We start from the raw sequence: 25,560 nt of genomic DNA, 5'->3' as shown, positions 1-25,560 counted from the left end.
TTGGATGAGGTGGGAAGCATGCTATAGTTTGAAAAAAGTCCAGCAGGGAATTCACAGATGACTCCTGGTCTAAAACCACCTCCCTAGATGCTTTGAGACTGTGGAGGACCAGATTTCACCTGTTACACGAGCAAAATAATAGCAACATTTATTTTTAGTTAGAGCATTTAATGTGCTAGACTCTGGGCCAAGAAAATTACATGCATTATTTTATGTAATTTTCACAAAAACCAGATAAAGTAGGTATTATTATGCCTACTTTACAGATGAAAAATTTATGATTGGGAGAAATAAACATGCCCATGTCATACATATAGGAAAAGGTTCGGGTCCCAAACTGTCTGATTCCAAAGTCAGTGCTCTTGGCCTCTACAGGACTGAACTGGATGGCTCTGGGGACTCATTCCTGTGAACCCTCTTTGGAGGCATGGAGTGGGTGCAGAAGTTCTACAGTCTGGGTTCCAATGACATGACTCCCTGTTGGGACCAGGGGGTTGCAGACTCTCCTGGGGTGTGGGATCCAAGGTATGCGCTGTTTCCTTTTCCTCTCCTCCCCGTCCCAGATTTCTTAGTTTCTCCACAGCCTTAGCCGCCTCAGTACCCTCAGGTGTTGCAGTAAATACAGGCAGAAGCATTCCTGATGCCTTCTCACCCTCTTGACAAACACCATGGAACGCACTTCAGACAATCTAAGTCATAACTAAATGGTGAGGTCGCAAAGATGGTCTGCCAAGGTGTTTACATTTTAATGAAGTTAAAACTCTGTGAGCTTTTATTGAGCACTTACGAGTTGCTGGGCACTCTCTAAGCAGTTTGCTTGTATTAACTCATTTAATCTTCACAACAACACTATGAGTCAGGTACTATTACCTCCATGTTATTGATTAAATTGAGAGAGAGAGAGAGAGAGATTAAGTAACTTGCTCACTGTTAATCAGCCAGTAAGAAGTAGAACTGGGATTTAACCAGGTGCTCTGGTTCTAGAGTTTGCAATCCTTACCCTACATTATTGTGCCTCTTACTACTTTTATCTGTGTAATACTTCAGGTGCATAAGCACCTTAAGAACTTTCGTGCAGTGTCCTGAAAACCTGACCCTCCAGTTATAACTTTGATACTATGAAAAAATGGGTTTCAAATTCAAATAAATTTTTTGCTAATGAACATAGCACCTTTTATAAATCATTTATCTTAAATGCACCATGATCTCTATTCTTGTAAAATTTAACATGGGAGAACTAATTCTCAATGGTAGAAAAAAGGTGAAGTGATGATAATGCATTCCTATCTTTGACCTGCCACTGTGTGACACTGGAAAAAATTACATTCCTGAGGTCTTGTTTTGTTATAAAACAAAAAAGATCACACTAAATAAAAAATAAGAAACATACAGCCCTTGTACTTGTATTCCCATACTTTTTCCCATTGGGCTCACGCTTGATCTTAGAATACTTATTTTTTCACTGTTCAGAGAAGTGCAATGCAACATATTTGCCATCTTAGATTATATGATCTCTAAACTCTCTCTCAGTTCTACAAAATCAATCCCTAAAATATAACAAAAAATATTAGCCTGTACAATACGTCGGACAATTACCAAAATCAGAGCCTGATTTTGTCTATATTGTTACAAACCTGAAGTAGGCAGGTGGTGAAAAAAAATCTTAGTATCTATAAGATTCCATAATTGGTTCCAGAGAAAGATGAAGAGATTAGCCCAACAGGAAGTTGGTTAAATGGGTGGATGTATTACACATTTTCATGTGTGCATACACACACATTACTATTTAGAGTTTTATCAGCATAGCAATTGTACATTTTAAGACAGGAATGAAAATACTGGTTTGATCTGATGCCCCACGAATGTTCCATAGAACTGTCTGCAATTCATAGAGTGACTTTTTAAATAACTCCTCTTCTTGGCAACTTTTAATTCTTTAAGATTAAACTGGTTCTATATTAGGATAGTGAGGAGTATTTAGGACCAAGTCTAATAATCAGGGCATGAATGCTTTTGCACATATTCACACAACCTGGAAAGCTACACTGGATTTGGCAGTAAGGGATGCCACACCCAGGACCTAGGGCATAACTATGACCTAAGAAGTAGTTTGGACATGCCAAAATGAGGACTCAATCTGGGGTTTCAGTTAGAAAGCAACAAATGGAGAAGAGAAAGATTTCCTTGACAGCGAGAGTAGGAGAGCCTGGTGCAGATAGGAGCCAGTTTGACACTGAAATAATGGATAGACAAAATATACCTTAAGGAAATTTTGCAAAGCTTCTTGTACAGTTGCGGATGGTATTTTTCCAAACAGAGTAGCAGCCATTTTTTTCTCAATCCAGCTCAGTTTTGAGACCTGTAAATATAGAGCAAATCACTCTTAGAAAGTTGTTCACCTTTTGAATGAATAATCTCTCCCCAGTTAGATGAGTGTGAGATATCACCTTTATGGTATTAATATTTTGCCTTCCTTTTTTCATAATTCTAACAAACTGTGAGCTCTAAAAGCACTGGTTACCAAACCAATTTGAAATACTCATAAGGTTTGTGTCCAAGGAGGGAAAAAGGGGGTGGGGGTGGGGATTAATGCTGATCCCCTTTGTTCATGTGCTTCTTGATCCTGAGATGACGCATAGTATTTCTTTGCACAGGGTGTAGTAGCTACAAGACCCTACCTTTGCTCTCTTGCCACCTTTTCCATGCTGCCAACCTGACCCAGAATGCAGCATCTCAGAAATGTAAACAGAACGAGGATCCTCAACCCACGAACGAGGAGTGTACAGCGAGGGCCTGGTATAAATATTTATAATTCTGGAGAATTTTTTTTAAAACCAATCAACACCAAAATTAAACCTCATATTACCATTTGTTTTTTGCTTTCTTTTTAAATTTTTTCACTTTTCCCAAATATGAATAATAGATACATAACATAAAAGATTAAAAGGATTCAGGGGACTTCCCTGGTGGCACAGTGGTTAAGACTCCACACTTCCAATGCAGGGGGTCCGGGTTCGATTCCTGGTCAGGGAACTAGATCCCACATGCATGCCGCAACTAAGAGTTCTCATGCCACCACTAAGGAGTTGGCAAACCGCAACTGAGGAGCCCACCTGCCACAACTAAGGAGTCCAGGTGCTGCAACTAAGGAGCCAGCGAGCCGTGACTAAGGAGCACACGTGCTGCAACTAAGAAGCTGGTGAGCCACAACTGAGGAGCCTGAGAGCTGCAACTAAGGAGGCCGCTGGCCACAACTAAGACCCGGTGCAACCAAATAAATAAATAAAATAAATATTTAAAAAAAAGATTCCGAAATGAATTCTTAAAAGGGTACTATGCTCTCCCAATCCTATCAAGTGTCTTCCTTCCCAGTCCCATCTTCTAGGGTTCTAGGTAGCCATTAACCTCTATTTAAAAAAAAAAAAATTCCATCAATATTTTATAATAACTATAAATGGAGTGTAACCTTTAAAAATTGTGAATTACTATCTTGTACACCTGAAACTGACATAATATTGTACATCAACTTTAGCTCAATAAAAAAAAAAAGAGGTACAAACTACTATATATAACATAAATAAGCTACACGGATACACTATACAGCACAGGGAATATAGCCAATATTTTATAAATTTCAGTGGAGTATAATCTATAAAAACTATGTTCACTATGTTCTACACCTGAAACTAAGATAATATTGTAAGTCAACTATACTTCAAAGAAAATACGATCCCCCAAAATTATTCCCTGGCTTTTCTATATAATGTTAATTTATTGCTATGCTTATTTTTGCTTTTTTTGAACTTGAAAAAAAAGATATGTTGTTTATTTCCTTCTTTGACTTATTGTTTTCACTTAGCATTATAGTTTTAAGATTTCATCCAGATTGATGAGAGTAATTGAAGTTCAGTCATTTAAACAACTCTGAGATATTCCACCATTTAAACAGACATCAATGATTTTTCATCCACTTTTTTTTAATTGTTTACAATGACAGATAATTTATTATTCAACAAAAACTGAGGCAAAAGGACTCAAGTAAAGAAATTAACAGAAAATATTTTACAAGGGACTTTGAAGACAGAGCCCAACTAAAACAAAATTAATGCTTTACCATATACTACAATAGGGATTGACAAAACAAATTTTTCCATTCCACATGCATAAATACATTGGAAAAAAAATTTTTTTTTATACAGCAGGTTCTTATTAGTCATCAATTTTATACACATCAGTGTATACATGTCAATCCCAATCGCCCAATTCAGCACACCACCCCCCCCACCCCCCCGCCGCTTTCCCCCCTTGGTGTCCATACATTTGTTCTCTACATCTGTGTCTCAATTTCTGCCCTGCAAACCGGTTCATCTGTACCATTTTTCTAGGTTCCACATATATGCGTTAATATATGATATTTGTTTTTCTCTTTCTGACTTACTTCACTCTGTATGACAGTCTCTAGATCCATCCACGTCTCAACAAATGACCCAATTTCGTTCCTTTTTATGGCTGAGTAATATTCCATTGTATATATGTACCACATCTTCTTTACCCATTCATCTGTCGATGGGCATTTAGGTTGTTTCCATGACCTGGCTATTGTAAATAATGCTGCAATGAACATTGGGGTGCATGTGTCTTTTTGAATTATGGTTTTCTCTGGGTATACGCCCACTAGTGGGATTGCTGGATCATATGGGAATTCTGTTTCTAGGTTTTTAAGGAACCTCCATACTGTTCTCCATTGTGGCTGTATCAATTTACATTCCCACCAACAGTGCAAGAGGGTTCCCTTTTCTCCACACCCTCTCCAGAATTTGTTTGTAGATTTTCTGATGATGTCCATTCTGACTGGTGAGAGGTGATACCTCATTGTAGTTTTGATTTGCATTTCTCTAATAATTAGTGATGTTGAGCAGCTTTTCATGTGCTTCTTGGTCATCTGTACGTCTTCTCTGGAGAAATGTCTATTTAGGTCTTCTGCCCATTTTTTGGATTGGGTTGTTTGTTTTTTTAATATTGAGCTGCATGAGCTGTGTATATATTTTGGAGATTAATCCTTTGTCCGTTGATTCGTTTGCAAATATTTTCTCCCATTCTGAGGGTTGTCTTTTCGTCTTGTTTATGGTTTCCTTTGCTGTGCAAAAGCTTTGAAGTTTCATTAGGTCCCATTTGTTTATTTTTGTTTTTATTTCCGTTACTCTAGGAGGTGGATCAAAAAAGATCTTGCTGTGATTTATGTCAAACAGTGTTCTTCCTATGTTTTCCTCTAAGAGTTTTATAGTGTCCGGTCTTACATTTAGGTCTCTAATCCATTTTGAGTTTATTTTTGTGTATGGTGTTAGGGAGTGTTCTCATTTCATTCTTTTACATGTAGTTGTCCAGTTTTCCCAGCACCACTTATTGAAGAGACTGTCTTTTTTCCATTGTATATCCTTGCCTCCTTTGTCATAGATTAGTTGACCATAGGTGCGTGGGTTTATCTCTGGGCTTTCTATCTTGTTCCATTGATCTATGTTTCTGTTTTTGTGCCAGTACCATATTGGCTTGATTACTGTAGCTTTGTAGTATAGCCTGAAGTCAGGGAGTCTGATTCCTCCAGCTCCGTTTTTTTCCCTCAAGACTGCTTTGGCTATTTGGGGTCTTTTCTGTCTCCATACAAATCTTAAGATTTTTTGTTCTAGTTCCGTAAAAAATGCCATTGGTAATTTGATAGGGATTGCATTGAATCTGTAGATTGCTTTGGGTGGTATAGTCATTTTCACAACATTGAGTCTTCCAATCCAAGAACATGGTATATCTCTCCATCTGTTGGTATCATCTTTACTTTCTTTCATCAGTGTCTTATAGTTTTCTGCATACAGGTCTTTTGTCTCCCTAGGTAGGTTTATTCCCAGGTATTTTATTCTTTTTGTTGCAGTGGTAAATGGGAGTGTTTCCTTAATTTCTCTTTCAGATTTTTCATCATTAGTGTATAGGAATGCAAGAGATCTCTGTGCATTAATTTTGTACCCTGCAACTTTACCAAATTCATTGATTAGCTCTAGTAGTTTTCTGGTGGCATCTTTAGGATTCTCTGTGTAGAGTATCATGTCATCTGCAAATAGTGACAGTTTTACTTCTTTTCCAATTTGTATTCTTTTATTTCTTTTTCTTCTCTGATTGCCGTGGCTAGGACTTCCAAAACTATGGTGAATAATAGTGGCAAGAGTGGACATCCTTGTCTTGTTCCTGATCTTAGAGGAAATGTTTTCAGTTTTTCACCATTGAGAATGATGTTTGCTGTGGGTTTGTCGTAGATGGCCTTTATTATGTTGAGGTAGGTTCCCTCTATGCCCACTTTCTGGAGAGTTTTTATCATAAATGGGTGTTGAATTTTGTCAAAAGCTTTTTCTGCATCTATTGAGATGATCATATGGTTTTTATTCTTCAGTTTGTTAATATGGTGTATCACATTGATTGATTTGCATATATTGAAGAATCCTTGCATCCCTAGGATAAATCCCACTTGATCATGGTGTATGATCCTTTTAATGTGTTGTCAGATTCTGTTTCCTAGTATTTCATTGAGGATTTTTGCATCTATATTCATCAGTGATATTGGTCTGTAATTTTCTTTTTTTGTAGTATCATTGTGTGGTTTTGGTATCAGGGTGATGGTGGCCTCATAGAATGAGTTTGGGAGTGTTCCTTCCTCTGCAAGTTTTTGGAAGAGTTTGAGAAGGATGGGTGTTAGCTCTTCTCTAAATGTTTCATAGAATTCACCTGTGAAGCCATCTGGTCCTGGACTTTTGTTTGTTGGAAGATTTTTAATCACAGTTTCAATTTCATTACTTGTGATTGGTCTGTTCATATTTTCTATTTCTTCCTGGTTCAGTCTTGGAAGGTTATACCTTTCTAAGAATTTGTCCATTTCTTCCAGGTTGTCCATTTTATTGGCATAGAGTTGCTTGTAGTAGTCTCTTAGGATGCTTTGTATTTCTGTGGTGTCCGTTGTAACTTCTCCTTTTTCATTTCTAATTTTATTGATTTGAGTCCTCTCCCTCTTTTTCTTGATGAGTCTGGCTAATGGTTTATCAATTTTGTTTATCTTCTCAAAGAACCAGCTTTTAGTTTTTTTTTGTTTGTTTGTTTTTGTTTTTTTAAAACATCTTTATTGAAGTATAATTGCTTTACAATGGTGTGTTAGTTTCTGCTTTATAACAAAGTGAATCAGTTATACATATACATATGTTCCCATATCTTTTCCCTCTTGCATCTCCCTCCCTCCCACCCTCCCCATCCCACCCCTCTAGGTGGTCACAAAGCACTGAGCTGATCTCCCTGTGCTATGCGGCTGCTTCCCACTAGCTATCTATTGTACATCTGGTAGTGTATATATGTCCATGACACTCTCTCACCCTGTCACGTCTCACCCTTCCCCCTCCCCATATCCTCAAGTCCATTCTCTAGTAGGTCTGTGTCTTTATTCCCGTCTTGCCACTAGGTTCTTCATGGCTTTTTTTTTTTTTTTTTTCCCTTAGATTCCATATATATGTGTTAGCATACTGTATTTGTTTTTCTCTTTCTGACTTACTTCACTCTGTATGACAGACTCTAACTCCATCCACCTCATTACAAATACCTCCATTTCATTTCTTTTTATGGCTGAGTAATATTCCATTGTATATATGTGCCACATCTTCTTTATCCATTCATCCGATGATGGACACTTAGGTTGCTTCCAGGTCCTGGCTATTGTAAATAGAGCTGCAATGAACATTTTGGTACATGACTCTTTTTGAACTATGGTTTTCTCAGGGTATATGCCCAGTAGTGGGATTGCTGGGTTGTATGCTAGTTCTATTTGTAGTTTTTTAAGGAACCTCCATACTGTTCTCCATAGTGGCTGTATCAATTTACATTCCCACCAACAGTGCAAGAGTGTTCCCTTTTCTCCACACCCTCTCCAGCATTTATTGTTTCTAGATTTTTTGATGATGGCCAATCTGACCGGTGTGAGATGATATCTCATTGTAGTTTTGATTTGCATTTCTCTAATGCCAGCTTTTAGTTTTATTTATCTTTGCTATTGTTTTCTTTGTTTCTATTTCATTTATTTCTGCTCTGATCTTTATGATTTCCTTCCTTCTGCGAACTTTGGGTTTTGTTTGTTCTTCTTTCTCTAGTTCCTTTAGGTGTAAGGTTAGATTGTTTGAGATTTTTCTTGTTTCTTGAGGTAGGCTTGTATAGCTCTAAACTTCCCTCTTAGAACTGCTTTTGCTGTATCCATAGGTTTTTTTTTTTTTTTTTTTTAATCCCATAGGTTTTGGATCGTCGTGTTTTCAGTCATTTGTCTCTAGGTATTTTTTGATTTCCTCTTTGATTTCTTCAGTGATCGCTTGGTTATTTAGTAATGTGTTGTTTAGCCTCCATGTGTTTGTGTTTTTAACGTTTTTTTCCCGGTAATTGATTTCTAATCTCATAGCGTTGTGATCAGAAAAGATGCTTGATATGATTTCAATTTTCTTAAATTTACTGAGGCTTGATTTGTGACCCAAGATGTGATCTATCCTGGAGAATGTTCCATGTGCACTTGAGAAGAAAGTGTAATCTGCTGTTTTTGGATGGAATGTCCTATAAATATCAATTAAATCTATCTGGTCTATTGTGTCATTTAAAGCTTCTGTTTCCTTATTTATTTTCATTTGGGATGATCTGCCCATTGATGTAAGTGAGGTTTTAAAATCCCCCACTATTATTGTGTTACTGTCAATTTCCTATTTTATAGCTGTTAGCAGTTGCCTTATGTATTGAGGTGCTCCTATGTTGGGTGCATATATGTTTATAATTATTATATCTTCTTCTTGGATTGATCCCTTGATCATTATGTAGTGTCCTTCCTTGTCTCTTGTAACATTCTGTATTTTAAAGTCTATTTTATCTGATATGAGTATTGCTACTCCAGCTTTCTTTGATTTCCATTTGCATGGAATATCTTTTTTTCATCCCCTCACTTTCAGTCTGTATGTGTCCCTAGGTCTGAAGTGGGTCTCTTGTAGACAGCATATAGATGGGTCTTGTTTTTGTATCCATTCAGCAAGCCTGTGTCTTTTGGTTGGAGCATTTAATCCATTCACGTTTAAGGTAATTATCGATATGTATGTTCCTATGACCATTTTCTTAATTGTTTTGGGTTTGTTTTTGTAGGTTCTTTTCTTCTCTTGTGTTTCCCACTTAGAGAAGTTTCTTTAGCATTTGTTGTAGAGCTGGTTTGGTGGTGCTGAATTCTCTTAGCTTTTGCTTGTCTGTAAAGCTTTTGAGTTCTCCTTCGAATCTGAATGAGATCCTTGCTGGGTAGAGTAATCTTGGTTGTAGGTTCTTCCCTTTCATCACTTTAAGTATATCATGCCACTCCCTTCTGGCTTGTAGAGTTTCTGCTGAGAAATCAGCTGTTAACCTTATGGGAGTTCCCTTGTATGTTATTTGTCATTTTTCCCTTGCTGCTTTCAATAATTTTTCTTTGTCTTTAATTTTTGCCAATTTGATTACCATGTATCTCGGCATGTTTCTCCTTGGGTTTATCCTGTATGGGACTCTCTGCACTTCCTGGACTTGGGTGGCTATTTCCTTTCCCATATTAGGGAAGTTTTCAACTATAATCTCTTCAAATATTTTCTCTGGTCCTTTCTCTCTCTCTTCTCCTTCCGGGACCCCTATAATGTGAATGTTGTTGCATTTAATGTTGTTCCAGAGGTCTCTTAGGCGGTCTTCATTTCTTTTCATTCTTTTTTCTTTAGTCTGTTACACAGCAGTGAATTCCACCATCCTCTCTTCCAGGTCACTTATCCGTTCTTCTGCCTCAGTTATTCTGCTATTGATTCCTTCTAGTATAGTTTTCATTTCAGTTATTGTATTGTTCATCTCTGTTTGTTTGTTCTTTAATTCTTCTAGATCTTTGTTAAACATTTCTTGCATCTTCTCAATCTTTGCCTCCATTCTTTTTCCGAGGTCCTGGATCATCTTCACTATCATTATTCTGAATTTTTTTTCTGGAAGGTTGCCTATCTCCATTTAGTTGTTTTTCTGGGGTTTTATCTTGTTCCTTCATCTGGTACATAGCCCTCTGCCTTTTCATCTTGTCTATCTTTCTGTGAGTGTGGTTTTTGTTCCACAGGCTGCAGGATTGTAGTTCTTCTTGCTTCTTCTGTCTGCCCTCTGGAGGATGAGGCTATCTAAGAGGCTTGTGCAAGTTTCCTGATGGGAGGGACTGGTGGTGGGTAGAGCTGACTGTTTCTCTGGTGGGCAGAGCTCAGTAAAACTTTAATCTGCTTGACTGCTGCTGGGTGGGGCTGGGTTCCCTACCTGTTGGTTGTTTGGCCTGAGGCAACCCAACACTGGAGCCTACCTGGGCTCTTTGGTGGGGCTAATCGCAGACTCTGGGAGGGCTCACGCCAAGGAGTACTTCCCAGAACTTCTGCTGCCAGTGTCCTTGTCTCCACGGTGAGCCACAGCCACCCCGCCCCGCCTCTGCAGGAGACCCTCCAACACTAGCAGGTAGGTCTGGTTCAGTCTCCTATGGGGTCACTGCTCCTTCCCCCTGGGTCCTGATACACACACTACTTTGTGTGTGCCCTCCAAGAGTGGAGTCTCTGTTTCCCCCAGTCCTGTCAAAGTCCTGCAATCAAATCCCACTAGCTTTCAAAGTCTGATTCTCTAGGAATTCTTCCTCCCGTTGCTGGACCCCCAGGTTGGGAAGCCTGACATGGGGCTCAGAACCTTCACTCCAGTGGGTGGACTTCTGTGGTATAAGTGTTCTCCAGTCTCTGAGTCACCCACCCAGCAGTTATGGGATTTGATTTTACTGTGATTTCGCCCCTCTTACCATCTCATTTTGGCTTCTCCTTTGTCTTTGGATGTGGGGTATCTTTTTTGGTGAGTTCCAGTGTCTTCCTGTCGACGATTGTCCAGCAGCTTGTTGTGATTCTGGTGTTCTCACAAGAGGGAATGAGAGCACATCCTTCTACTCCACCATCTTGGTTCAGCCATCCACTCTTTTTTCAGTGGACATTTGGGACTTTTCCATTTTTTGCTCTTAGAAACAAGACTGCTACAGGCATTCTTGTACATGCCTTCTAAAGCACATTTGCAAGAGTTTCTCTAGGGTAGGCACCATTGTCATACGGTAGACAATCAAATTTAAGAGATAATACACAATTGTTTCCAAGCTGGTTGTGCTGATTTGTGCTCCCACAACAATGTAAGAATTCCTGTTGCTCCATATTTTTACATCTCATGCTGATAATTTAAAGTTTTATCAAATGAGTAGGTATAAAATGGCATCTTGTTTTATTGTCATGTCCTATTATTTCTAATTCAAGATTTATGGTTTTTAAGCTGTTTTGTTTCTGAATTTCTATTACAATTGCATTATGATCAGAAAACCTATAGGATATCAATTCTTTGAAATTTATTAAGACTTGCTTCATGACCTCCTATATGGTCAGTTTTGTAAACATTCAACATATGCTTGAAAATGTGTATCCTCTAATGGCTAGATACATATTTTCATCTATGTTTATTAGATCAAGGTTATTAAATGTAAGGCTCCAATCAATGTTTTACATACTTACTAATGCTTTTTTTTGTCTTTTGTTCTATTAATTACCAAAAGAAGGAGATAAAAATTCACCACTATGTGGTATCCTTACTTCCCTTCCATGTCTTTTTATCTCTCCTTCATATTTTCTATCTCTTTGCTCCTCTGTGCTGCTTCCAGGCAACATTTTCAGATTTGTCTTAAAGTTTGTTAATTCTCTCTTTAGTGGGGCCTATCTACTACCAAATCTTTCCATTGAGTTTTCTTTTAATGACAAATAATATACTTTTTATATCAAAAATTGTTCCATTTTTTGAAATCGACCTGGTCATTTTTGTAGTCTCATGCTCCTCATCCATTTTTCCCCTAATTCATTTTAATTTTAAAAACACATTATGTAGGTAGCTGTTTAATATTCTGTATTCCATGTTTCCAAAATGTGAAGTCCTTTCAGATCTACTTCTGTTCTTTTTTTGTTTCTTTTGACTGTCATTTATGATGGCTTGTTTCTTTGTATATATTCTATTATTTTTCACTGTGAGCTCAACTCTGCAAGAATGTTCTAAGGCTTGTGTGTGAAGGTACAATCCTCCAGGAAGGATTAGCATTACCTTCTGCCATTTGTCTATGGCATGAAGATCAGGTTCCATTTGGAATTAAAATTTCCTTCTTGGGCTTTTAAAGCCTAACTGTATAGTGTACATTCAAGTTCCAGACTCATGAGGTTGGGTCAATGGTTTTTAAATCTTAGGGGAGTCCTCTATCTTCATGAAGACTCAGATTCTTAATATTTAAAACTGGCATAATAAAAACTGCTTAGAGTGTTGTTAAAAAGATGAAATCTGATAAGAAATATAAAGTATAAAATGCCCATCTGACATATATAGCAGGTGTTCAGTAAAAGCAAACCTCCTGCTTCATCCCTAATCCTCTACAAGCCACAATTAAAAAGCTTCCTCTTTTGCCTATCCCAATTTTCTCATTCAGAAAGAGCAGTTCTCTTCAGGGTAATTTTTTTATGCAGCTGTTAAGATATATTTTCACATTCTGTTAACTTTCCATAAACAGGTGTCACTTAACACACTGGGTCTTAGACTCACCAGCTGCCTTTATTTATTTCTATATGTCTTATGTCCCCTTCTAAATTAAGTTTCTTGAAGAAAAGGACAGCGAGCACATAATTTATGCTTAATAAACTCTGATAAAGGAAAAAAGTTCTCCCACAAAACAGAGCAGTGCACCAATACAGGGTGCATGGGTACTGGTGGCTGATCACCATCTGAGAAAAAGCACATTTAAAGGGAGACAGTGTGACTGCCGCAAGGGGAAATGGAAAGGCAGTAAAGAAAAAAATACATGCATTTATAAAATCATATATTGTATGTAATTCAATATATAATTATAAAATATATAAATTTATAAACTCAAACTATGTACTGATTTCATCATTTTCTCTATAGCAGGCACTAGGTAAAACAATAAAAAAGTTAAGTCACTGAAAGTATATCATATAATCAGAGTATATTCAAATAAGCTTTACAGATAAAAGCTTTCAACTTACAGTGTAACAGTATCTTCCCTTGAGGTAATACAAAAAGGGTTCTTCAGGTAGAAATTCGATTGCTTTATCTAGATGCTCCTGAAAGAAAATCCAAAAGAAATATCATCTCCCAAGTTTCAGGTAGTGTTGAGTGGAACTCTGCCTAGTTAATTCAAAGGGACTTTATAATGTTTTTTGTCCCCCTCCTCAATCTTAATCATTAATACAATTAAGCTTCTCAATAACTCAATCATCAAAATGCTCACAACTAGAACCAGAACTGTGATTATGATTTAATAAGGCTACAGAAAACGTCACCTTAAAAATAGAAAACATCCAAGTCACATTTTTGTCTGCCCATGACTTGCCTAGCTAATACTTATTGATTGAGAGGCAAACTTACAAATGTCATATGATGTGGGTATAATGGAGAAAAGAATAGCAGAACTAGGTGATAGAAGAATCTACTCCCTTGACATTGTCAAATGGTTATAGGGAGCTGGAAAACAAAGAACTCTCTGCCCATTCCTAAAATTATTGACCCTGAGGGGTTATTTACTGAACGATTACAACTACAGGCACATGATAAATGATGAGTATGCACATTACTTATTTTATTCATCTATCATGGCAAATTTAAGCCCTAGATTGAATTCTACTCCTCCCAGCAAATCAATATGTACTAAATGTTAACTAATTAGTGCCAGCCATGTTTATGATGTTGGTGAGCTCATGACTAAAAGGTTAAGCCTCTACCTTTAAAAAAATAATACTCATCTACTATGTGACTTCTTTCAGGATCTATAATAATAATAATAATCCTTAATCACCCAAAGAGTTTGTTTCTTTTTTGGCACAGTACTATTTAAAGACTGTCATTTCATTTAAGTAAAAAAGATAAATTCCTAGAGATAAATCTGTTGAATAATTTGATTTATACCTGTGAATGGAACATACAGCTACAGTAAAACATTTTTAATATCAAGAAATACCTTGAAGCGATATCCATAGTTAATTTTGTTTTGTAAGCCCTCAAACTCAGATACATAGCCACACAAAACCGCATACCTGAAAAGGATAAAAACAGTGGACATTGTGTAAACTTTTAATCAAATACCATGAAATTTAACATTTAAAAAAAATCTCTAAACCATTAATATTTAACAAAAGTATTCATATAGATGAATAAATAACCAATGTTTGACATTAACATGAAGCCAGTTTCCTCAGCTATACCTGGGGATACTAACACCATCTATCTCATATGTGTGCTATGAGGGTAAAATATCTAAAACGTAATCGCTTACAATAGTGTCTGGCCTGGAGTGAGTTCCAAGAAAGATTAGCTGCTGCCATCACCTTCATCAACATCAGAGTCACAAAGAGACCCTCAGAAAAGTCTATTCACATAAGTATTAAACTGAAAAATACATTGTGTCAACAGATTCCTGCTTCTCTTTCGTAAAAATAAAAAGTTCAAGGCCCCCTTAATGTCATTTGAAAATTAAAATAAATATCATGACTAAAAACAAATACTAAAATCAAAGGTAATTTTAGAATATGTTTTTTCAAAAATTCCCCATGTCCTTCGATCCTTCCTTGGAAACACTGCATTCATTACTAGAAGAGTGCATCCCATGGATTCTTTACTTTTTTCCCTTGGGAATATAAAATTTACATAAATAATTATATGACTATAAATTGGGTACAATATTTGTTCAGCAACTTGCTTCCTCTAAAAATTGGGCACATATTACTTTTTACATTCAGACTGTTTCTGTCCATGCAAAAGTATTCAGAGTGTTTCTGTCTGAGGCAAAATATTCATTTACCTAAATAATTCAAAAGTAGGTCTTAATTTTCACTTGCATTTGTCATAACTGAAATGAAAAATGTAATTTTAGGTGTTATTTATCTTGATTGTTTCTGTGGATACACATAACTTTCAAAAATTGAAGTGAACAATTTTCTTAATTTGGAACAGACCATTCCTGAACACAAAAGATCACATAATTCACACAACTTATGCACAACCAATAAAATGGCCACTTTTCAGTTATAAGTTTTTTGACCTCTTAATTTTCATTAGAAAATCAATAATCTCCTAACAGTAGAAGCAAGAGTTATGACAAAAGCAACCTATTATGATCTGAGAACTTACCTAGATTAGGAGATACTACTTAAATTACTATCTTAAATACTATCTTAAATTACTATAATACATTTATCACAACTGTACCAATATTGATATACAATATTGAAAATTTTCAAAATGAACCAATATTAATATATTATTGTTAACTAAACTCCATGCTTCATTCTAATTTCCATCTGCTTTTCCCCTCACATCCTTAAATTTTGACATTTTCCTCTCCATCCCTCCTTCCATATTTATCCCTCTTAATTCATCTTGTTCAGTATCTCTTTCAACACGTGAAAATCTTTTAATTACTACTGTCATCCACCATACACCCTGTTCCTCCTAATTTTGTGTCACTTGCAACATTTATAATCATACCTTCCACATCTTCACCCACTGAAAAAAATTACTGAACACTAGTGTCTAAGATCTAGACCTGGAACTCTAGAATCATGATATTGTCAACAGTTATTCTTTTGAATGATTGAGGCTCAAACCCTTCTGCTAGCACGGGTAACAAAGAACCTTGCCCATATTTTAACATCTTGTCCCCAAGAATATTATGAGTGAACTTGCCTTAAAGCCTTCCTTAAATCCAGGTATATTAGCTCAATTTCCCTACTCTATCTACTAGCAAAGAAAAAACAGATCATGTCACATTTTTAGAAAAATCTGTTGAGTCTGCTTGAACTTCATCACTCACAGAAAACCCAACTAACTACTTGTGCTGTAATCAAAGGAAAAGATTCTATGTTCACTGATCTATAGTGGTGGAATCAATCTTCTATTTTTTGAAAATCAGAACAACTTATGCACATCTCTAGCTTTTACAGAGCTCTCTCAGCATGTTCTTTCCAAGTTACTCCGAGTGAAGAAAAAGAAAAAAGAAAAAAACGTGACTTAAGAAAACCATTATATTAAATATGTACATCTTCCCTTATAAATAATCTGTCACCAGAGTCTTATGTTTTTCGTAATCTTTTTTGAAGTCTGCTTCTTTCAAGTCTAAAGTATTATTTATCTTCCTACATATCATAAATTCAAAGTTTACCTGAACCGCTTTTCCTCAAAGGATCATCATTTCTTTTCTGGCAATCAATCCCACCTATATCTGCATGTATGTGTTGTTGTTTTTCACACTGTTTATCTTGGAAAATGTAATTTAAAATTTTATTTTGTAAACTCTCAGGTTGATGGGAACTATGAAGAAAGTTAACGCACAATATGGTCTATTACCTCCACCTAGAGGTTGTTCTAACTATGCGTTGACAAAAATTCTGTATTTTCTTTGCATCTATAGTGAATATTTTAATAACTGACAAGCATCCCTGTCTCAACAACTAGTAAACAACTACTAAAACAACTCCATTAGTTTCCCAGTAGCATTTTTGATTTAGCACCAATGCTATTTACACTGTGAAAAAGCAGAGGAAGAGTAAATAATAGATAAAATACTGGGTACATACAAATATAAGATCTGGTTTTTGTTTTTCCACTTATTGTATGACCCTTGGTTACTAATCACGACACCACACCAGACACACATATACTACACCACACACACAGACGGCCTTGCTTTCTATAAAATGGAAACAGGTTGTTCTGTGAATCACATGCTAGAAGGCATGGGGATATAATTTGTGAACAGTAGAGCACAACAAATATGTAAGACATTATTTATAATTAAGGTCAGGCCTATTTGGCTAACAAACTGCAAATCCATTGGTGATTCTGCTCTCTTGATTCTAGAAGTATTTTAGGCTGGTACAACAAAAACGACAGAATTATATAGAACGCTTATGTAGCCTGAAAGTTACAGAGCAATTTCATTTTGGAAAAGATGAAGATGAAAAACAAGTCTTTAAAATAATATTTGTTTTGCAATTATTCCCTCCATATCAACCCTTTATGATAATTATTTCTAATGATTGCATCTTTTATTTCAAACTGAAGGCTTATAAACCATCACAGAACCCTGTAAACAATGGGTCAGCAAACTTTCGCTGCAGGGCCAGGTAGGAAACATTTAAGGTTGTGGGATCAGAGAGTCTCTGTTACAACTACTCAACTTCATTGCTATGTACAAATGCACAGGTGTGGCTGTGCTCCAATGAAACTTTGTTTACAAAAGCAGGCAGCTGCATTTCGCCTAGAGGCCCTGTTTTGTCATTTATGCTGAATGAATGAGAAAAAGTCGTAACATATTGAAAAAAATTCCAGCAGGATTAGACATTTTCATGACATTTTATTACAATTAATTATAGAATCAGTTAACCTAAATTTCACACATTGCTTCTCAAGTCAAAGTCTTAATTTCTCTTTTTTCATCACCCTAAACCTCTACTACTGTATTTAGTTGAATGAGAATTCTTGTATTCAGTAGGTACATCATAATGTATTTTACGAATTAAGATAAAATCATGTTGCTGTACAACAGAAATCAACACAACGTTGTAAATCAACTATACTTCAATGAAATAAATTAAAAAAATTGACATTTGAATTTATTAAATTTTAGCAACTGATCAGATTTTAATTGTTTTTTTTTAAATTTATTAATTAATTAATTTATTTTTATGGCTGTGTTGGGTCTTCGTTTCTGTGCAAGGGCTTTCTCTAGTTGTGGCAAGCGGGGGCCACTCTTCATCGCGGTGCGCGGGCCTCTCACTATCGCGGCCTCTCTTGTTGCGGAGCACAGGCTCCAGACGCACAGGCTCAGTAATTGTGGCTCACGGGCCTAGTTGCTCCGCAGCATGTGGGATCTTCCCAGACCAGGGCTCGAACCCGTGTCCCCTGCATTGGCAGGCAGATTCTCAACCACTGCGCCACCAGGGAAGCCCTAATTGTTTTTTAATTAAAAACTGATACTGAATAAAAAATCATGTGAAACACAATTGGATCAGTACTCTGTGTGTGTCTGTGTGTATGTGAATAAGATTCACCCTCGGGGTTAAGTCCCACAGTTATAAACAAGGCAATTAGTACACAACAAAAAATGAAAAAAGATGAACAAAGGAGAAGTAGCCAGATTAGTGGAAGACAGGCTGGGAAACCCACTGAGTAAGAGTTAAGCATAATCTGTCCTCACAAGGTAAGTTTAAGGTGCTTATGAAGTCTTCAGAGAAGATTCAACATTGTTCCTTTATGGAAATTTGGAAGTTCACACTGATAAGTGTCCTCAAATTGAGGGTTAACATCAAATGTACATTTTTAATGTGATTCTCCATGGATGCAGATGCTTGTATGGGAGAAGGAAGAGGACAGCAGAGGAAGAGGAGGGGGAGGCTCAGAGTTAAGAGTAGGGCTTCGGTGTTCTTTCTGCGTCCAAATCGGGCTAACCAACACCCAAACATCTCCATTATTGAAAGAGATGAAGCAAGTGTAGCTTGATCAGTATAAATTAATTACAGTTATACTAAAAATGGAAGAACAGAAGTACTTTAACACATATTAATTTATTAATATCAGTATTATGCAAATTAGTTGAGGAAGGTAAAGCTGGCTATAGAAATAATAGCCAAGACCCTTACATACTGGAGAAATGACCTTAAAGATATCTACCAGGATGTTAATTGCAAAATTACCTTTCTCCTAGAGTTGTGGCAGAGGCACTAGGGCACAGAACCACACTTTATCTATTAGGTATACTCCGGCTCCTAAAGCAAGACACTCTACTACCCATGCATGACATATCAGTAAAATGATTCACAGGTTCTGCCAGGCTTAGCCCTTCACCCATCTCCAGGCTATATAAGAGAAGGCAAAGAGTTCGCTGAAGCAGAGAGAGACCTGGAGGGGGGATTTCTGCGAACAGAACTACTAGGGTACTTGGGTTCCACCTCCCACCTTCTCATGCGAGATGGAAGGGGGTAGCCTTGTTTCTCTTTTTAAGTGATGGCAGCTTCAAAAGACCTATTCTTATTTTGGCATGTCCTTTAGAGTTTGGGGGACATAAAGAATGTTATCTGATTCCTGCCCAGGGAAGTTTTAGGATGAGAGTGTGTGAGTGGTGCTCCCCCTGCTGGTGGCAGTGTAAAGAAACAGGTCTGCTTTGGAAAAATCCTTTGCACTTTTGAGTTGGTGGGGCAAAAATGAATTTCCTGGAGGATAAATGTGGACCTGCAGAAAAGAAGTCATTTTGAGAGAGATTTGCCTAAGACTATCCCAGAAGAATAAAATAATCCCAAAGAGGGGTGGATTTCTGACAATCCAGGTCTGAGAGAAGGGTCAAAAATAAATTTATTACTATGTCTTCCTAGCACTTAAAGTACCAATATTACTGGGGAGAAAAAATAACTAAGAAACTAAGAAATGCTATAGAAACACAACTATGAGTAAAATGAAATGTTAATTAAAAACAATATTTTTCTTCTTATTTGTGTTTTATAATTGTAAATATACAAAGGATCCAAAACCAAACATACTCAAGAATAAATGTTTTTGTCCCAAGGATATCCACCTATACCCATCCAACTAATTAGATTTCCTTTGTTTGAGCTTTCTTATATTAGAAATGGCTTTCCTTTGACTTGTGGAATTTGTATACCTTGACTCATCAAGGTATAATGGCTGATGTGCTTTTATTCTTTTATTCTTCTCTCTGCATTTCATTTAGAAATGTGGCATCACTTTAGTATTTGTTTTCAAACAAAATGTTATATGAAATTAGATTTAATTAAATTTATCATGTGCACAGTTATTGGACTTGGTAGACTCAGTTATGAATTCTTCAATGAAAGTTTATCTTAAATATATTTAAAATATATATACTGAAAAATACATGAGAATAAACAGAACAAGAACAGTTACTGTGCTATATACTAAATATTCTTTTTAGTGAATGCGACACGTGAAGTGGGTCAATAATATTTTAAAAATCCATTGCAATTTATAAAGAGGCATATTAGAATTTTTTAAAGACTGCATAAATTCTATGTACTTACCATAGATGACAATGTCCATTCATGGGTGCTCTAGTAATAGCTTTTTCACCTAATGTCTTTCCTGAAAGATAAATGCACTTACACTTATCACCTTCATCTGAGTTGGTGGGAGGTAAATTATTGAATTAAGCCAGTAGTTCCCAAAGTATGGTCCCAAGACCAGAAGCCATCACCTAGAATCTTGTTACAAAAGCAAATTTTGGACCACATGAGGGGCTTGATCATAAACTCTGAGAGTCAGCAATCTGCGTTAACTAGCCTCTAGTGATTCTGATGTATGCTCAAGTTTGAGACTCACTGGGTTAAGTGATTTAACCAAGTGCAGGAGAAGTCATTCAATCATTATTTAGAAGTGTTAATAGAAATTGTTTTGTAATTAACTCAACCAACATTTACTGAGTGCTTTCTAAGTATCATATTATGTGAGCCTCTGGGAATAAAAAGTCAAATAAGACACAGTTCTTGACTTCCAAGGAGTCACATTTCAGTAGGCAGTAGGTATATAAACAAACGAATTATGTGCAAAAAATAAATACAAGGTAAAAAAAAGAGTATAACAGAGAACAGAGAGAGCAACTCTATCTAAAGGGGTAAGGGAAGATGTCCCAGACAAGCTCTTGTCTAATCTTTCACAATAATGAGCAGGCTCAGTAAATAAATAATTCCCCTAAATAATTTTACTTAGTTTTAGAATAACTTTTAATAACCTATTAATTTTTGGATAGAGGTTTGTCTAAACCAGGGGTCCCCAACCCCCAGGCAGTGGACCGGTACTGGTCCGCAGCCTGTTAGGAAGCAGACCACACAGCAGGAGGTGAGCCGCGGGCGAGTGAGCAAAGCTTCATCTGCGGCTCCCCGTCGCTCCCCATCGCTCTCATTACCGCCTGAACCATCGCACCACCCCCGCCCCCACCCGCCCCGGGGGGAAAAATTGTCTTCCACGAAACCGGTCCCTGGTGCCAAAAAGGGTGGGGACCGCTGGTCTAAACCACATTCTGAAAATCTTTCTCAAAAAGTGGCTGTTTTATTTTATACCATCTCCTTTTCCCTGCTCTAAGTTTTTTTTTTTTTTTTTTTTTTGCTTGAAGAGACTATCCAATGATCTACAAAATGCCCTTCTAAATAAGTAGTTTAGATAATTTTTATAAATAAAGATATTTTATTCTAAAATCATTCTCCTATTTGCTAATTTGCTAAGGTGGTACTTTATAGCTCTGTCCATTAAGAGAACTACCCTGTATAGAAATCTACATAAACTGGAAAAAAACTAAAAGGAAGTATTTTAAAATAATAACTGATAGTACATTGTGGACATATATTAAAAGAGTTAGTAATTTGGTAATGAATGATCGAAAAACATAAATACTTTTAAATGTACAGACTTTAAGAACTAAATCAACATTTTCCCTACACTGCCAAATGAACAAAAATAGCTTTTAGGGCACTGCCACAAGCTTAAAATAGAGGTGATTCCATCGCTCTGAGAATATAAAATGGAGCTGGGTAGTATACAGACTGGTTTCGCAGCCTCATTTATGCAGCTTCAGCCTGAAAGGAAAGCTATTTCCCTTACAAAATTGTATTTTGTGATCTATTTGTGGCATTTGTATCAGTCATTTAATTCTGAAAATTACAATAATGTTCTTTTAGATATAAGATTCATATTTTATTTGGAAGACAAGTATGATCAATCATAGTACGTCAACAGATGTACTGCATAATGGTATATACCCCAGTTGGAGGTTCAGGAAAGAATTCTGTACTCTTCAGTGATCCAACCTTCCCTCGGCACACAAGTTCAAATGTACTGTTATGAGCAATAACAGCGCTCTTCCTCCCTTGTACTGGGTGCCAATGCTCTTCAACTCCAGGCTCCAATGTCTCAGCTCCAGTGTTCTTTGCCATCACCCTTGCCAGGCACTTACTACCTGTGCATTGAATTACAATTGCCTGTCTCCATATTGATCTTGTCAGTAAGTTCCTTAGTGTAACACTGTCTTGATCATATTCATGTCCCTCCTTCTCTTCTTCCCTCACCCCTCATTTTAACTTTGTTCCTAGACACGGTGATTTCGAATAAATATTTTGAATACATAAATAAAAATTTCTCATAAATATTTCTTGGATAAAAAAATAGGAATTCTGTTAAATTTATTTCTATAACTGAATGAACACATCTGAGGCGTCACTGTTTTTTCTTTGACACTATAAACTTTTCTCTTTTTTGAATATATCCTGTCTCAATCCATGCTCCTTTCTTGTACTTGGGTACGAGAATTTGGATTTCCTCCAGCCTATTTCTTTCTCCATTTTCACCATCTCATACATTAACTCAGTTAAACTCTCACTCCATTTAAAAATACAGATCCCAAGTGATTTTACTATGTGAGACTTACTTCCAGAAGAAAGAGTTCCCTGCATCAACGTTCACCCCTGCCATCATATCCTCCTTTCTGTTACACCCTCTCTTAATATGCCACATTCTTCTTTACTAACAACTTACTTCAGTGTGTTTCTTTATATGTATGATTATTTTAGTAATACTATCTTCCCCACAAAGCCATAAGCTCCTTGCAGTCTGAGAACATGTCTATTTTGCTATCATATTTCTACCTTCTAACATAGGAGGAGCCTTAATGCCCAGGGCAGGGCAGGTACTTAAAAAATATATACATTTTAAAAAATTATTTAATATATATTTAATATTGATGGATGTTGGAACAGTTTACATAGATATGCTCTGACTTTCTCAGTAGATATTAAAAAAAGTCAGTTTGTTCTCTTTGGCTAAATTTTTATTTACCTTCAAGTTAATAAATCTCTTCCCTAGAATTCCATTCTGTTTATGGTCTGCAAGAAGGATTGCTACAGAAAAACTGCCCCACAAAGCTGATGATGAATATGTAAAGAACAAGAAGGGGAATTCCTTTCATCCTCCTCCAACTAAGAATTAAAGTACAGAGGCCACTTCGCAAAGAAACCTACAAGCGGAAGAAATGTAATTTCAAGGAACTTGGAAATGTTTCCTTCTTAAAAATAAAAGTGACAGGGAACTAGACTGGAAGGAGATTGGCAGTATCATTATCTTCTTGCTGTTTCTTCCTCATGCTATCTCAGAGAAGGAAAGCTTGGAAAAGAGAAGACTTTGGAATAAAACAAACAAACAAACAAAAAAAAAACTAAAGAAGTTTTGATGTCAAATTACCATCCTGAAACTTAGGGGGCTTTTTGCAAGAAAGAGTTTGATACTCAGTGAGAGCCAAGGTTTATATATATATCAAATTTGACATTCTAGCTGTTTTTCTTTTGTTGTTGTTACTTTGGAAAATAGAGGACAGTATAATGAACAACTATGGACTCATTGCTCAGCTTAAACAATTAGCGAAAACAAGGCTTAAACAAGATTAGCCTTAAAACAAGGCTAATCTTGTTTTATCAAGATAAATTTTGAAAAAAACTTTAAAGTATGAGTAGTTATTTCTTTGTGTTACCTGGAGTTCTGTGTTACAGGGAGTAAGGAGGGTTATTTTAATTGTGGTGAAAGACTACTGCTATTATTGCTTCTCATATTATTACCACTTAATGTCTCATCTTTCTGTGATTTTATAAACTTTAAAAGCTGGAATTTGAGTTTTTTCAGTTGCCTGTTCTAATATGCTCAAACATGTTTTAAGAACAGGTACTTCTATTCTAAAGAAACCTTTCTGTCCTTAGACTATATAAGTAATAGGATATGTTGAAATAGATTAAACATACTGGTTTTAGCTAAGATAATTTAGCTTTAATTAAAATTCATTAGTGGTTTACTATAGATAATGATTACTACTTGAGGATAATTAATATTTACAAAATACTTACCAATATTAGCATAATGCTTCTTTTCTTGTGCATTTGTAGATAGCTCATACATGTCTCCATAAGCACGAGCAAACCGCCAAATAAACTCTATTTCATCTCTAAACTGAATAGACAGAGCTGCACATTAGATAAACACAGAAACGTGACCAGACTGTAAGTGTTTTCCACTGCAACTTTAAAAAAATTAGGTAAACTGGTACTTAGAAATGACTGTATCTATTCATGTGCATATCGCACTTTAAGTTCAAATATTCATGGCTACAAAATGTGATGTAATGTAGTGTTACATTTGGATCTTAAAATCAATGAATATTATGTAGACACCAGCTCCACACCTACAAAGACGAGAAACTTGGTAGGTGTCAGAATTTATAAATTCTCTCTGGGTTGTAGCATCTTCTCCTTGTTTTCCTTTCTAAGTTATCTATTATTAATATGATGCTTCAATGGGCATTTCAGATAATATCTGTAAGTTATTAGAGATTACATACATTCAAAAGAGGAGTCACATTTTTTACCTAAATTACCTAAATACAATCCTGGAGATTAAAAAACTTTTAGGTAATGCATTTAGAGTTGCTAAATCCTCAAAGGTTAGACTTAAATCTCTCATGGGAAAGAAAAAGATTTATTGATCTTTGTGATATTGCAAAACCCACCGTTTTTTTTTCCTTTGGTGGTGGTGGGAAGGATGAGCTTTCCCAATTCAGCCCAGCATTAAACACTGGAAAACGATTACTAGTAGGACACAGTGAAATACTAATGGCTATTATATTAGTAACTGTAAGATAGCGAGCTTAAAATGTAGCTTTTCCTCCCTCCAGAGAAGCAGTATGTCTTATTCTTTATCTGTTACAAAATATTTACGAAATATATCAGATTGATAAAATCAATGTCAGTCTGTATAATCATATCTCTGCTTTTTATTTTTATGACCTTTGAGCCTAATAAACTCATATTTACTTTTAAAAAATTGTAGTGATATAAAAAAATTTACATCAATCGTTTGGCTTGTGTAAACTGTGACACGACTGTTATGGTCATAACATGAATGGGATAGTAGATTAAATAAAACATTAAAACTATACAAGCATGTTATTATCACATATTTCTTACCTTTTCTTTGTGGTCACAAAGTAGTTCAAAACTCTCCATTTTGCTGGACTCATTCATACGTAAATTATCAGCCGTCTGAATAAGGGCATCTAAATTTAATTCCTCTACATGAGTGTTAAATGCCTTAGGGAGTGGGAAACTCTGTTCTTCGGTATCAGTATTAGCTGTAATATACCTAAAATTGCAGAAATAATCATCAACTCTCTGTAAAGTTATACTATAATGGACAGAGTGATCCTTTTAAAATGTAAGTCAAATCATTTCACTCTTAGGCTTGAAACCCTGTAATGGTGCCCCTTTTCACTCAGAAAAAGCTCAAGTCCTAATAACAGTCTACGAGGCTAGATGAGATTTGTCTCTCCCAGCTCAGTCACCTCTGACCTTG

At 36.2% G+C, this 25,560-nt stretch overlaps 1 protein-coding gene across 2 annotated transcripts in view; it reads right to left on the bottom strand.

Moving 5' to 3' along the window:
• RMDN2 (regulator of microtubule dynamics 2) overlaps positions 1-25,560 on the bottom strand; it is an 86,103-nt gene that overhangs the window by 25,958 nt on the left and 34,585 nt on the right. For both annotated transcript variants that reach the window (XM_061211109.1, XM_061211110.1), the window contains exons 3-8: positions 25,176-25,350; positions 24,060-24,162; positions 20,202-20,262; positions 14,111-14,186; positions 13,140-13,217; positions 2,261-2,359 (exon numbers count right to left, since the gene is read on the bottom strand). In XM_061211109.1, coding sequence (XP_061067092.1) covers positions 2,261-2,359; positions 13,140-13,217; positions 14,111-14,186; positions 20,202-20,262; positions 24,060-24,162; positions 25,176-25,350 — 592 coding nt within the window. The remainder of the gene's footprint in view (positions 1-2,260; positions 2,360-13,139; positions 13,218-14,110; positions 14,187-20,201; positions 20,263-24,059; positions 24,163-25,175; positions 25,351-25,560) is intronic.

Source organism: Eubalaena glacialis, chromosome 14, assembly GCF_028564815.1.
Source record: "Eubalaena glacialis isolate mEubGla1 chromosome 14, mEubGla1.1.hap2.+ XY, whole genome shotgun sequence".
Lineage (NCBI taxonomy): Eukaryota > Metazoa > Chordata > Mammalia > Artiodactyla > Balaenidae > Eubalaena > Eubalaena glacialis.
This window is presented reverse-complemented; position numbering and strand designations above follow the sequence as displayed.